Raw genomic sequence first — 13,929 nt, 5'->3', positions numbered from 1 at the left:
ATAACAGTATCATTTGTATATAAGCTAGTAATATATTTTTTCCTTACAGAAATACCAGGAATGGTTCCAAGTCAAATTTTCCATGAACTATAGATGCTGATTTAGGGCAGAAGAATGGATGAACAGAATGCTTGTATAGCTAACATAATTACAATTCAATTCTTTTTCAGTTTTCCTAATTGAATCTTATCCTTTCTGCTTTTGATGATATCAGCTATACTATAGGTGTAAGAGGACATGCTTGGACTAAAAGTTCTGCATGCTGGAAGAGGGTTTTTTCTCATATTTATATTAATGCATGCTAATTGTACCCAGTAGAAAGAGCCATACAGAAGTAGCTGAGAGCAGAAGCAAGCTTCTTGCCTTTAGGATATACAAGAAATCAAGAAGGCTTGTTTCTGCAGTACTTTTTTGAAGATGTCACAAGTTTTGTTTTACAGTTCTAGTAAGAGAGAATGATGCAAGTGTAGATCAGATAGATCAGATAGGCCAGATAGATCAGGTCAGGGCAGTCGTTTCCTTCATATATCTGAAATATTCTTCATGTGGTACATTTTGGATCCATGATTTGAAGAATTTCCAGTCATGACACAGTGTATATCAACTTTGGAAAACTCTAGGGTGGTACTGAGGCAATTTGTAGCAAACCTTTTTATTACGGTTTCCTTTGGCTTTTGATGAGTTTTTTCCTTTCTTATGGAGAAGAGCAACTGGAGGAGATTCAACAGGGCATCCATACAAAGAAGTCTGAACTTTCTCAGAGTACTGCTGGAAATCTTCCACTTCAACCTCTCGATCCAACCTGTATTTCAAAGAGGGGATGACAAGAACAGCTTTTTTCCAAGTGTTGGAATTGTCTCCATAAAAATCACAGCATTTTATACTTATAGTTTAAATGATGTTTGGATGGGCTTTTTTTCATTCTTGGATCATGGCTAAAAGTACAGATTTGTCAGTCAATGTTTGGGTAATGTGGGCAGCCTATACTACTCTGCCTGTTGTATCCCTGCTTGCATGAACAGAGAGTCTCAATCTGCAGCATCAAATTCACTTTAAAATCTTCTATATAAGAACATTTCATAAAGTGATTAAGATCAACAAATTCTGACCATTTTCACATGACCAAACTCCTAACTTCCCCAGCTTCTGTGAGATGCTTTAATATAATTTTGTTTCAAAGGCAGAGCTGAAAGCTACAGAATATAAATGTAAATTACAGCTATGCATATTATACATTGCACCAGCAGCATTAGCAGGTGCAGTACTGAAAGCTGATTTACATCAAGTTATTTCCACTTCAACAATATCTTAACCTAGCAGGTGTGTTCCAACAGATTACATGGCAAATAAGGTAAAAACTTATTCACACATACTGTCCAGCCTCACAAAATGAGAGAGGGATTTTTATTGTGACAATAAATCAGTTCTCTTGAGCTACTATCTGAGCTGTCAGGCAGAAACTGCCAGGTAAGGTGTTTGGGGGGATGCTGCACACCTAGTGAAGTAAGCGTTGCTTATGCAGCCAGTGAAGTTGGCTTGCTGTGTTCTGAGGGGAGAGCCACCAAAATAAAACTTCTTGACGCTGTCCGGGCTTTTCCCTGATCTGTCCTTCGCTGGGTTCTTCTTGCTTTGTTTCTTGTCATCAACAGTCAGCTCATATCTGCAAAGGCAAAGCATCCATTTTGTAGGCTAGTTTTGGAAATGTCAATGCCAGTGGTTAGACAGCGTATTACATGCACCCAAAATGCTCCATGCTGTGTATACATCACTGAATGGCAGTGCTCAAAGGCATGAGAACACCTTCTTGCTTCCAGCAGTGCAACAAGTAGCAATGCAATTAACCCACTGGCAAAGTTGAGTCCAGAGGCCCATGGATTTTGTAATATCCTGGAGTTAATTGTGAAGTCCAAAAAAATACAGTTCACTCAGTGAAGACAGATAAACTAAGGGACTGCTAATAAATGGATGGAGCCACCATTTGGGTAAAATAAGATCTAAGCACATGCTGATCCATCTTCTTTATGCCCCTCTCCCTTTTTCCTTCTCTTTCATCACAGTACATAGAGTTTATACAATGTTTTTTACCTAATCTCATTTTGCAACCCATTAATTGCTGCAGAAGTCTGGAAGGATTCTATTGCTTTAATAAGAAACTGAGTATAACTAAAGCAACAGACATTGATGTTTTTTGGCAAGTTCAGAATTCAGCACACTCAGGGAAACATGACAGTCCCCAATGCTATTCCAAGGCACCTCTTTACACCTTCAGCTTTTCAAACTATGTTTCTTGGATGTCAGAAGTCGTAGGTACAAACCTCCATTTCCATTAGAAAACTGAGAATGACCTGGTTGTATCTGCATAGGCAAGATTCTTGAAGAAAGATGCTTTGATTATTTGACGTACTAAGACAATTTTAAACAGAAAACAACAGTAAAACATACCAATAAAACAATACTTTCAAGTTTTTTAAGAAGCACATAGAGAGACTTATTCCCTACTGCTGTATTTAGTCTTACACTTGTGTCTGTCAGTGCTAAAAATATTTTGAACATGTTCCACTGTATATATCCCAAATGAATGCTTTTTGTGAAGATGCCTCAATTACTTCAGGGTCAATTTGGGATTGCTTTAACAAGTCAGAACAATCAATCCTGCTGAAAAATGAATCTCATCCTAGTCTTAAATTATATTAAATTGCTTTCATACCTGAGGACAAAAAAGGACTAAGCTTTTAGAAAAACTATTATTTTAGTTTTACTAAAAATTCCCAGCATCTCATGCTCAGGCCAAGCTGGCCAGTTTTCAATCACATAGATTTTTGGCTTTGTGTTTTTTTTAACTGAGTTGATCAGTTAAAAATATCACTTTAAAAACCCTACTTAAACATAACTTTGAAAATGAATATTAAATGATAACGTGCTTTACAAGAAATATTTGTATTCTAAAGGTAGAGAATAAAAGAGGCTGGCAGCTTTACCTTTCTGGCGTGACAGAAGTAATGATGAAGTGGGTTTTTCCATCATTGTAATTTCGGTCTGGTGATTGAATTTTGGTTCCACTTGCATTTAAAACCACAGCACCTCTGTCCATAGAGATGGATAATACATCTGACTGAAATACAGACAAAACCATCTTCATCAGCAAGTGTGACACAGAAAAATTAAGTTCTGTGCATTTTCCTGTTGTATTTATTTTCCTTCCTGCTGTTTTCCCCATTTGTCCTTTATTTGCAGAAAGGTATACTGAGAAGCAAAACAGGAGGTGATCTCATTAGAATTGATATTCTTGCTGTTTTTTAAGGCTGAATTCTTGGAATTCTGCTGCTGATTATGTCTCATTTATCTGTCACGTGAGCTCCTTCCATCTAGCCCGGATGTATGATGTTTACATTTCATTTATGTTTCTGCTACCCCTTGTACTGTATAGAGTAGCTGTTACTGCAAGATTCTTGCTGTCATAAGACCAATACATTTTTTTCTTTTCCTAATTCCATCTGATTAGACCCATTAAATCACTCAAAATTATCTGAGAGAGATGATCCGCTGTCTGGGTCAGGCATACAGGATCTCACCGTGGCACGTGGCAGGAATATCGTCTGTTCCATTAGAGCAAGCAGTGCCACTGCGCACTCATAGGAATCATCCTGTCTCATTCTGTCAAGTGCTAAACAGCTGAACGTCCATTTGTTAAGTAGGACACTTGGCACCTCATAGGATTAGAGCTTTTGAGCTGAAACCAGAAGTGGTGTGTGTAAGGCCTCATTTATGCAAACAATGTGGATAACTGACATGGTTACTGATTTCGATTTAAGGTAATACTCCAGGCTGTAAAATGTAAAAGTTCAGGAGTGGTTATTGGTGTCATACAGCCTTCCCTGCTGCACTGCTGATGATCTGCCAAGTATGGCAGAACAGACATTTGGGGGTGGTTGCAAATGTTCTGTCATCTGAGCTCACGCTCGCTGCAGATGTCAGTCTGAGCCTGCAGGATCTTGGAATCGCTCTGGCTCACACAACATTTTGGGAGTGCAAGTCCATATTTCTGCCCATGTCACACCTCTGAGGGGGCATTTAGAGCACCCTGGCTTCCCATAGCTGCAAGGAACCATTCTCAAGCACAGCTTTTCCCAGTCACACATGGAGGTGTAAGTACCATCTGGGAATACAAGCAGCTTTCTGACTGATTTCTGTCAACTCAGCAATGCTCAAAATACCATCCCACTAGTTCAAACAAACTTTTTCTTTGCTTCTATGGGATTGTCTCTGGATGGAAAATGTCGGGCCCTTAATATTATTTGTACTTCGATAGCACCTACAGGTCCAAATAGGGATTGCAGTGCTGCTGAGCACAGCAAGATCCACTGTGCATTTCTGCCCTAAGGATTCTATTGAGCACAAATGGATGCATGTTAATTCTAGGCATGTGATCAAATCCTCTTCTCAACATCAAAATAACGTCTAAGCATTGCTGGTTTTCATCTGTAGATCAAACTGTGAAAATGAGGTCATCAATGAATGCTTCTATATTGTGGACTGCTTTCTCTATTATGAAAAGATGAAGTGAGAAATTGTATTATTCCCCTAGTATTCTCCTGGGAAACAATCCAAGGATAAAATAAAGCAAACTGTAAAGAAATATGTACTCACTCCTTCAGAATAGTAGAACAGCAGCCCGTTGGGCTGCAATGTCCGGAAATTAAAGCCTCCTTCAAATTCACTGAAGAGAGACACTTTTTGGCTTGATGCAATGAAGCTCTCTCCATTGAAATATGCTTTGCGGGACATCTGTGTATTAAATAAAACAAAATTACAAGTACACTGCAGAAAACATTCAAATCATAAAATGAATGAGGCTATTTCTTTTTTTTTTAAGATGTAGCCAGTTCAGTTCTTCTATAAAAGCTTCAATTTTTCCTGCGTGTCTTAACCTAATTTATATAGGCTATCCCTCATGTGCTGTGGAAATCTTAAAGTGTAGCCATTTTAGTGTAAGCCAAATTGTTCTCAGTTTCCTGGGATTCTTGGCCTCATCCTAGGTCTGCTGATGTTAGTGAGCATGAAGACTAGAAGCAGAGGGGGCTCAAGCTCCTGTCAGAGCTGTGTGGCACTGAGTCACCATCCCAACATGTGATATATTAGTTTGCGTGCTGCACTGAGTGCTGGTGTGGGGGCTGGCCATGGCGGTCTGTAACCCTCTGAGTCTGAGAAGGAAACCTGGCTCCGAGGTCGGACAAATTGCAGCTAGCTTCCTTGTTGACAGAGGGTAAGACTGTGTGATGGGTTCTACAAGTGGTGGGCTCCTTCATCTTCACAGGTTCGCAGCATGGCTTTGGATAGACATGGCTGTAGTATAAAGATCACAAACACTCTTCAGATTTACCAGCCTTGCATTGTAATGAACAAATGACGAATAATGGAAGGGATTAGAAACAAAATGGCATTTTCTCAGTGTTAATGCTGGTGCAGTTGGTTTGTGTATCACAGAGGAAGAGCTGGCCCGACTTAAGGGGAGAACTCATTTGAAGGGTGAATATCTTGCTCTCTTGTTCATTTCATACATCTGTATTAGGATGCATGTGAGGACCGTTCTCCTAGTTTCTTTAAGAAAAAATTAATTATGTTGGAGTATTTCCTTTCAGGATACAGCACACAATTTATTTCAGATCCAGCTTTCACACTACAATCTCACATATGATAAGTATATCAAATAAAACAACTTGTTCTGTAATTCAGGGTGAAAATTGGGTAGTATGTCAGCAGACTTAACACACACACACACACACACACACACGCACGACCCCTGCCAGTCAATGAGTGCATTGTCATTTCCTTGGTTCAAGACTTCCTTTCCATTGTTTGGAGTAAAACTCAAGCTCACAGCTGTATCCATTGCCAAAATTTTGTTGTTATCTCACAAATGATGTTATGCTTACCAGTGAATCCTCTGGGCACCCATAGCTGATTCCCAGGGTTCCTGGTTCTTCTAACAAGTTGAAATCCTTCTTTTGGAACTGGAAACCCTTCATGCAGCCTTTGAAGCCAATACTTCCTGCCAGATGTGAACTGATGCTGTTGGAAAACAATGTCAAACAAGCTGCAGTTAGATAGCCCTTTCCTTTCTGAACCAGACTTTTATCGCCGAGGTGTTCAAAAAACTTGGAAGATCTCAACCTTTTGCCTCACTAGTGCCCAGTTCCTGCATCTTTATGTAACTAAACCACATTATATGTTTTGAAAATTCAAGATGCATCAGATGTAGTAAATGTTATGGGGGAAAATATATGAGAGTTCAGAGAGGATATCCATATGGAGTAACTTTAAAAAGATAAAAATAGATGCTGAAATGAAAAGTCTTATTTTTAAATGGATTTCTACCCACTTACAGTGAAAATCAATGGACTTCTATCTCAATTTTTCATCATTTTAGAGAAGTTCTCTTTTAGTTTTCCTGTCTTGCAAGCTCCATTCTTGTCTTGGGAAGCAAACGGATCTCTGTTTCTTAACAAGTAATAGTAACAGAGGTCAGGGAAGTAAGAGTAAATTCTGATTGCTGATGAGTGGTTTTAAATAGTTGTAAATGAGAGCAGCAGGTGGGCTTCCAGGATCCTTTTTATGTCAGATTTGAGGTGGATAGTACAGCAGTGTATCTCAACTGCTCCTGCTCACTGCTCTAAGTTTTTCAACTACATGTCTCACCAAGATAGCACAGCATTATGGCACACGGCAAATATAGTTGAATTTATCCTCACAATACTCATGCTGCATGAAGAAGAAGAAATTTGCCTAAAATCACAGAGGGTCTGTAACAGGGCAAGGAAATAACATGGGATCTATTGGGTACCAGTCCAGGAGATAACTAGAGAACAAATACACCGAGGGAGTGAATGTGAAATCTGGAGTTTTGACCTGGCTACCTGTAAACAGTCTTTGTGCTTTCTACAGGATGGACCTTAGCAGTGGGATTCTTCTCACCTCACATGAGGTGATACTGACTGTGTTGACATCCGCTTCTGCGCTAGTCGTCTACAGGTTATCTCATTGTAAGGTAGACATTGGAAACACGGCAAATGAATCAGGCTCTGAAAATGCTTATTTTTCTACATTGGCAAAAGTGGACCATCAGGTGAAGTACCACAGATGTACGTGTCTGAAATAAGGTGAGAGGAGGAGCACTGTAGGGGCTTAATCTGCTTCTCAGCGAAATCAGCAGGAAGGCAAAATCAACAGGAAGGCTCCTGCCATTCTCACTGGGATTTGGATCAGTGTGGGGTATCAGTCAACCCGTTTAATCTCTACTCTGACTGACCATTTGACTGGCTGGATGCCATAAATATGCCTTTCTGTTAAATGCCATTAACTTAACAACATTTTCTAGGAGCAACAGGAACTATAGAAGACAGGTTTTAACCTAAAGAAAGGCTTCTGAGTTTGTTTCTTAACAGTTCCCAGCGCCCAGTGCTCCTGCCTCCCCTTAGCTTTCTGCTTTATGCAGTGACTGAGTTGGGAGAAAAATAACATGTAATGGTACTTCCAGATTCATTTATTTGGGAAAAAAGGCAATTGACAGAGGAAAGTGCTGTTGAAGCGAATGAAAATATACTGCTTTGAAAGAATATTAGACTTCTCTAAGACTACAGCTCGTTTCCCCCCCTGCTGCTGCCCCCCAATGTCAATCAAATGGAAACCATCCTAGAAAAAGGAACCAGAAACAGTAGTAGACAGATAGTAGTAGATCATCAGTAGATGTAAAGGTAATAACAACTTGTGCTCCTGATGAAAATGGAAAGATGGTGCCACATTTGGACCATACTTTTTTGCTGTCTACTCTTGTCATGAGAACCAAAGCTGGGTGCAATATCCAAGGCAAAGGTGTAACTCTGCTTATATAATTTCATTATACCTTTTTCAATATTATAATTGGTCGCATTTTTAAAATGCCAGTGGATTTTTTTCTGATATGACTTGTTCATTGAGATGCTGGTTTTCCTGCTTTGACACTACCTTCAATGTGTTTTGCAAGATAACCACAATTCACTCAGAAAACTGCAGGCATAATTCATGCGATTTATCTTGTATCCTACATTTGTGAACAAGTTTAATCTGCCATTGAACTGCTCAATTGCCTAGATTTCTAGGTCCTTCTGGGCTTTTTCAGTGTTCTCTAGGCTTGATTAACCAAAGTAATTTTCACCATCCTTTTGTGCTTTGTTTCTAGATCATTAATGTATTTAATACCAGCCCTAAGAGAGATCCTTTGGGCATGTGCTGTAGACTTTTTATACTGTGAAAATTGAAGAGTTACTCTATGTCCTATTTTCTCTTTCCCAGCTGCTTTCTAATCCTCTGCAGCCTTTCCCCCTTTCACCCCACTAGTTTTCTCAATAGCCCCTTATTGCAGACCTTTGTAAAGAACTATTTAAAAGGCCAGGTAAATTATATACTGTTTCTCCCTTGCCCACCATTTTGTTTGCATGTTCAAATAATTACATGGGATTGAAAGGCATCATTTTCCTCTACATAAGTTTGTCCCTATCTTAAAAGCTTAATCTATAAGTGTTTTATATCTCAGACATTATGTATCGATTCAACAGGCTCTCCTGACAACAAAATAAAGTTTCAGGAGATTTACCACTAATTCCTAGAAACTATTGTGCAACATTTTCTATCTTCCTCCTTTGCTTTTTTTAACATAGAGGGTGTTTTAAAGAGAGATGGTATTTCTGTTAGCAGTTGTGACACTTAAAGCAGCAGCTGGAGCCTTTCTGAATATGCTGGCCTTGCTGCCTGACCCTGAGAATGAATATTGCCTGTCAGAAGAGCATACCCGTCTTCAAGCAGCCAGCCTGCTCTCGCAGAGCGTGACCCTGGTCCGGCAGATTCCCACTGCAGGAAATGAGAATTATACAATCTACTGAGATTAAACTTGGCTTCTGTCAAATGGTATGATGGGAAAATGAGACTTTTTCTTTTCTTCCCACGCCCACACAGAGCCAGATGACTTTGGTCTAGAGAGAAACTGAGATGGATCAGAACTGAAGTGCATAGTAGGAAAAATATCATCTTTAGATTTCAAAATGCAGTTGGTAGAGGGTTTTGATCCTTCAGCTAGTCCATTGCTATTTTACTAAGATCACTTTTTGCAGAGCAAGGAGGAATAGCGATTGTATATATTCATGTCTTCCTTGAAAATGCCTTTTTGTTTTAAGAAGACAACAGTTTCTGTTCCCCTTACTAAAACTAGACCAGTTTCAGCAGAATTTACCTGTGCTGGATCAAGCCTAATCCTTGGTACTTTAGACCTCTGAGAGACACTTAGAAGAGTGTCTGAGGGGTTGTTTTACATCAGGTGTTGAGGCTGGCAAAAATGTTTTATTATAAGCCCTTCAGCACAGGTCATACAACGTAACTTAAATATGGTGATTACTTGAAGATAATGATTGAATCACAGTTGTAAACCAACCTGGAGTGCAAGATCTCAGCAGGTGCTCCTCCAATGTAGATGTCTGTGAATGGCATTGCTGTTCTTTCATTGTCCACACTTTTTATATGTCGCCTGTCTACTACCAAGATCATCTTCTTAGAATTGTGATATATAATAGAAATCTGAAAAGAAAAACATGCATTTAAAAGTGTCCAAAATGTCATTTTTTGTAAGTTGTCATGGTGATTTTGCAAAATTGATTGCATCTTTATATCTTTTTGTTTGACAAGTTCCTCCCATTTATCAAAAAAGTTGTTTGTAAATTGGGAGAGGGTGACAACAATTACCAGTAGGGAGCTTATTTTGATGTCACAATTTCTCTGATGACTGAAAACCCAGGATATTTCACTTCTGAATAAATCCACATGAAAGTACCCCATGTCAAATTCTACACTGCGGCAAACAGACAAGCTCCATTAACTTCAGAGTGCTTTCTTGATTTATCCAGGAAGCTAGGGCATACTTCTTAAAAACTTATTTCATTTTCAAAGCATAAAAGGCTTAATTGTGCTCTGCTTAAACAGGTTGAACAGGACTGTAGCTGTAGTTGTGGATCAGGAATCAGACTTTGAATTTACATCAAGTAAATGGCAGGAGAAGTAAGCCACTAAGCATGATTTGTTATTGTCACTGTCACAGTTACACTGGCTTAAAGCAAATTCTCTTAAACCAAATACAACTAGACATTTTAGATCTGCCAAAGTCCCTAAAATACTATGAATATATAAAAGACTGCTACCAAATTAATTCTCCCTTCAAATCAAATGGCAAATGCAATATTTCTTGTAATACAACACATAACAACTAAGGTAGTCAAGTTAACATAATGACATGTTTTTAGTTGAGGAGAGTTGTATATTTGAAGGACATAGTTGCCCTGGATATAATTTAATGTTGAATTAATAACACTTTTTCTCCCTCGTGAACTGTCCTGTCCTTGGCTAGTAATATGCAGAATCTGTCCACAAGCACTGATTTACCAGAGGCAGGGAGAGCCTTCCCTTTCCACTGCTCAGTAGTGGTGGGACTTGCATGTGCTCTTTCACATGCAAGGCAGGCATGTGCTTTACTCTTCTGCCCGCTCTACTGTATCACCACCTGGCCCCTCATCCCTTTGCTCCTCTCTTTGGTGTTGGAGGAAGTGCTGCTTTGGAGCTGCTGGAATAGTTGGTCCAATGGCTGTGATTGTAACCGTGTCTCTACCTCATGAAATTTAGCGTCATTAATCTGAGCCTTCTTCATGGAGTCCTCTAGAAGCACAGGGCCGGTGCTGAAGCCAAAGTCATAGCGAAGGTACAAGAAACCATTGTGCATCTCTAAACTGAAGAACATACTCTGTATAAAACAAAACAGCAGTCAGAAAAGCACTATGATTGTGGCAGCAATTTAAAAAAAAATAATAAACAATGTTACAAGAGTGTCTGACATCATTGTGAAAAGCATGCTGGGAAAAGGTCTTTTTATTTGCAAAACTATAACAGTTTCTGGATTATTTTTATGTGTCTAATATATGTGTATATATACACATGCACACATAATTGTTTGATAAACAGCACTTATTTGAAGACTTGGTGAACTGTTTCCCTGTAAGAATAGCATTTGGTAGCACAGTAATGTCAATATTCTTTAACCGGCAAAGTATTCCTAATGCAAACACATCTATTTACTGTCGAAGTAATACTGCAAGCCCCAAATGAAAGATGTTATACTGGTAAAAGCAATGTTGTGCTAGAAAGGCTGTATCTGCATTAGCAGCTTCTGTCATGATGCCTGTAATAGCTCAGGATTATATCTTTTCACAGTCCTGATCAGCACTGATGTATTTGCTGAAGGCTGAGCAATAGGTAGAGTCTATTTACTGTGTATTTGATTTCTGGATTTCTGGATTTCCTGACTATTCCTGCTTCATGGTTTGGCTTCTGTTCTGTGGCTGGGTGACCTAAACTTCATGAACAGGAACTCTACTTTAGAAAATCTTCAGGGAGTGCTTGAAATGAAGATCTGTACCATAGAATTAGTCTTGTTCCAAATCTGAACATAAAGAAGCAGAAAGGACAGTTTACAGCAACTGTGCATCTGGGTTAATGCTTTTAATGCTAATGTTCATCTTCTCTCCTAGTGTTCATGCTGTTGTTCGCATGCCTAATGGAAACATGGGAACAATAATTCTCAAAAAACTACTGCAGGCCAAGAACTGCTGTCTCTGGCACAAATGAGTCCACCCTCAGAAGTCATTACTTCAAGTAGTGAAAGCAGGTTTTAATCTAACACTTTTAAATGAAACTGCAGCTTGGGTTTGTTTTGAATAGCTTAAATTTGAAAATTAAATAGGGATTACATTCAGAATATTTATGAGCTGTCTTTGGAGAACTGAATAATGGGCTGGCTTACGCAGTCTTTCTAAAGGTGCCTGTGAGCAGGCATGTCCTTCCACAGTTAACATCCAACTTGATTGCAGTTTCCACTGTAACACACAAAGTGCCTACATCTCCGACAAACCTCTAGGCACTTTTGCTTGGAAGAAAAATGACTGATCTGCAATAGAGGCTGTTAAACTTTTAACAGCAGTTGCTTAGTCCAAAACCTCCTAAAAGCGAAGGTTAGTGGTGGCATAGATATTTGCACATGGAGTCTACTTTCTTCAAACCCTTACAGAGTTTGCGTCACCCTCAAACTTCTGAAAAACTGGCGATATTTGGATCAAGTCTTTTTATTCGGGCTACTTTCTATTTTCAGCAACTTAAATATATACTTAACTCTAGTACACCCCGAGACACGGTTATAAAGTGACAGCTGTCACAAAATGGCTGCTTTATGGGCGTTACTTCACAGAAATTTCCTATCGCTTTGATTGTGCATTCACATGTAAATAAAGGTGCAACTACTGGGCTTAACTGAAGTCTGTCTCAAAGTGTCATCGCAGAGGTAGGACCACTCTGAAGTCATGACTGTCTGTGGATGAAAGCAGAGCCTAACTCAGGGCCTCGGCTTCTTGGGGCTTTTGCAGAGCACGTTCCAGTTCTCTCCTAATGTGTACATGCTCCAGATGAACACAAAGTATTTCCTCTTTCCAGAAGTTAAATGTAAGGACATAAGCATTCTGGATTTTCCATGGTATTGTACGTACTGGGGAACTTGTGGTACTCATGGATAAAGGGTACCGGCAGGATTTGGTACTCACCCCGTTAATCATCAGCAGGATCAATCCGTTGTCTGTAGGTGTTCGAACTTCTATGTCAAACCGAGTCACCTGGCTGAATCTTCCCCTTCTCTCAATGTTTCTTGCCATGGCATAGCCAGAGCCATCAAAGAAATAGCTCACAGCCCGGCTCTGAGTGAATGCCAACTTATTTCTATGAAAAAACAAGCAGAGAAGCAATATTTGGCATATCCCCATTTTAATCTGGGGAAATTTAAAGGCCTTTGCAATTAAAATATTTTCTTGAAATAATTGTTCTGAACTGCTGCTTCTTCCTGGCAGCAGTGAGACTGATGACTTTTTCTTTCAAAATCTTTCTGGGAATTTTTTCTGAGAAATAACGTGTAGCTTTGAAGGTGTATCTAATTCCTTCACCATTAGATCATGCTTTTATCCTATGTTGTTTGTAGAGGACAGGAAAATTCTTTGCTCATCCTTGTAAAGTGTCAGGCCCACAACACCTCCTCATTATAAGGACACACATACATTTCTATTAAGAGCTTGCCCAGTTTATGCCGAAACCCATTTGAATTCCCTGAGGCCTTTAGCCGAGCGTGGGCTCTGCTGGGGAGCCCAGGAGCGGCCGGCATGCGCTGTCCTGGAGAGCAGCAGCTTGCGCTCCCTGTGGGAACGGTGAGGGAAGCAATCATTTGCTCTATCCCAACACCTCTTGCATTTCTTCCCTGGGAGAGCTGCAAGTTTCTCTCCTGTTCTTTGTATAGAGAGATTCTACTGTTGCTGCCTGTTGTACAAACAAAATGCCTGCTGTATCTGTGCTAAACGAACGCTGCAGTTGATGCTCACTTCTACTTTAGGGGCTGCATTTCCCAGTTTGTGAATGGCTCATCTGAGGAATTTCTCTTGTGGGTTTAAGAGTGTATGGCAGAAAGGTAACTTCTGTATGGGCTTTGTTAGCTGGGGGTGAGAGCGTCCTCAAGTTTGCCAGCCCCACTGGAGCCAGCTGGCTGTGGCTGTATCGCTTGCAGTGACAGGATTCCGGGTAGGAGCAGTCCTGTCCTAGGCAAGCAGCGTGGGTCAGGAGGGAGCCTGGACCATGCCCTAGCGAACACGGCAGGGTGGACACACTCCGTTTCTCTTTCGAAGGCATGAGCAATGTTGTGAGAGAGTAAATGGAGACACAGAATGTATGTTTAGCTTGCTGATGCAACTAGGAGTTAAAAGTGGCTAAGTTCCTTCTGGATAACTCAATATCACCTTCACATTTGTATTCTGAAACAGGAATGAACCA

At 39.9% G+C, this 13,929-nt stretch overlaps 1 protein-coding gene across 1 annotated transcript in view; it reads right to left on the bottom strand.

Annotated features, from left to right (window-relative positions):
- Positions 1-13,929, bottom strand: part of LAMA4 (laminin subunit alpha 4) — a gene marked incomplete at its 5' end in the record, with an annotated part of 102,967 nt that overhangs the window by 11,378 nt on the left and 77,660 nt on the right. The window contains 8 exons of the mRNA XM_082305418.1: positions 649-802; positions 1,496-1,660; positions 2,979-3,112; positions 4,648-4,785; positions 5,934-6,069; positions 9,461-9,603; positions 10,685-10,816; positions 12,663-12,834. Coding sequence (XP_082161544.1) covers positions 649-802; positions 1,496-1,660; positions 2,979-3,112; positions 4,648-4,785; positions 5,934-6,069; positions 9,461-9,603; positions 10,685-10,816; positions 12,663-12,834 — 1,174 coding nt within the window. The remainder of the gene's footprint in view (positions 1-648; positions 803-1,495; positions 1,661-2,978; positions 3,113-4,647; positions 4,786-5,933; positions 6,070-9,460; positions 9,604-10,684; positions 10,817-12,662; positions 12,835-13,929) is intronic.

Source organism: Platalea leucorodia, assembly GCF_965183815.1.
Source record: "Platalea leucorodia genome assembly, chromosome: 3".
NCBI lineage: Eukaryota > Metazoa > Chordata > Aves > Pelecaniformes > Threskiornithidae > Platalea > Platalea leucorodia.
The sequence above is the reverse complement of the archived record's forward strand: the minus strand, read 5'-3'. Positions and strand labels throughout refer to the sequence as shown.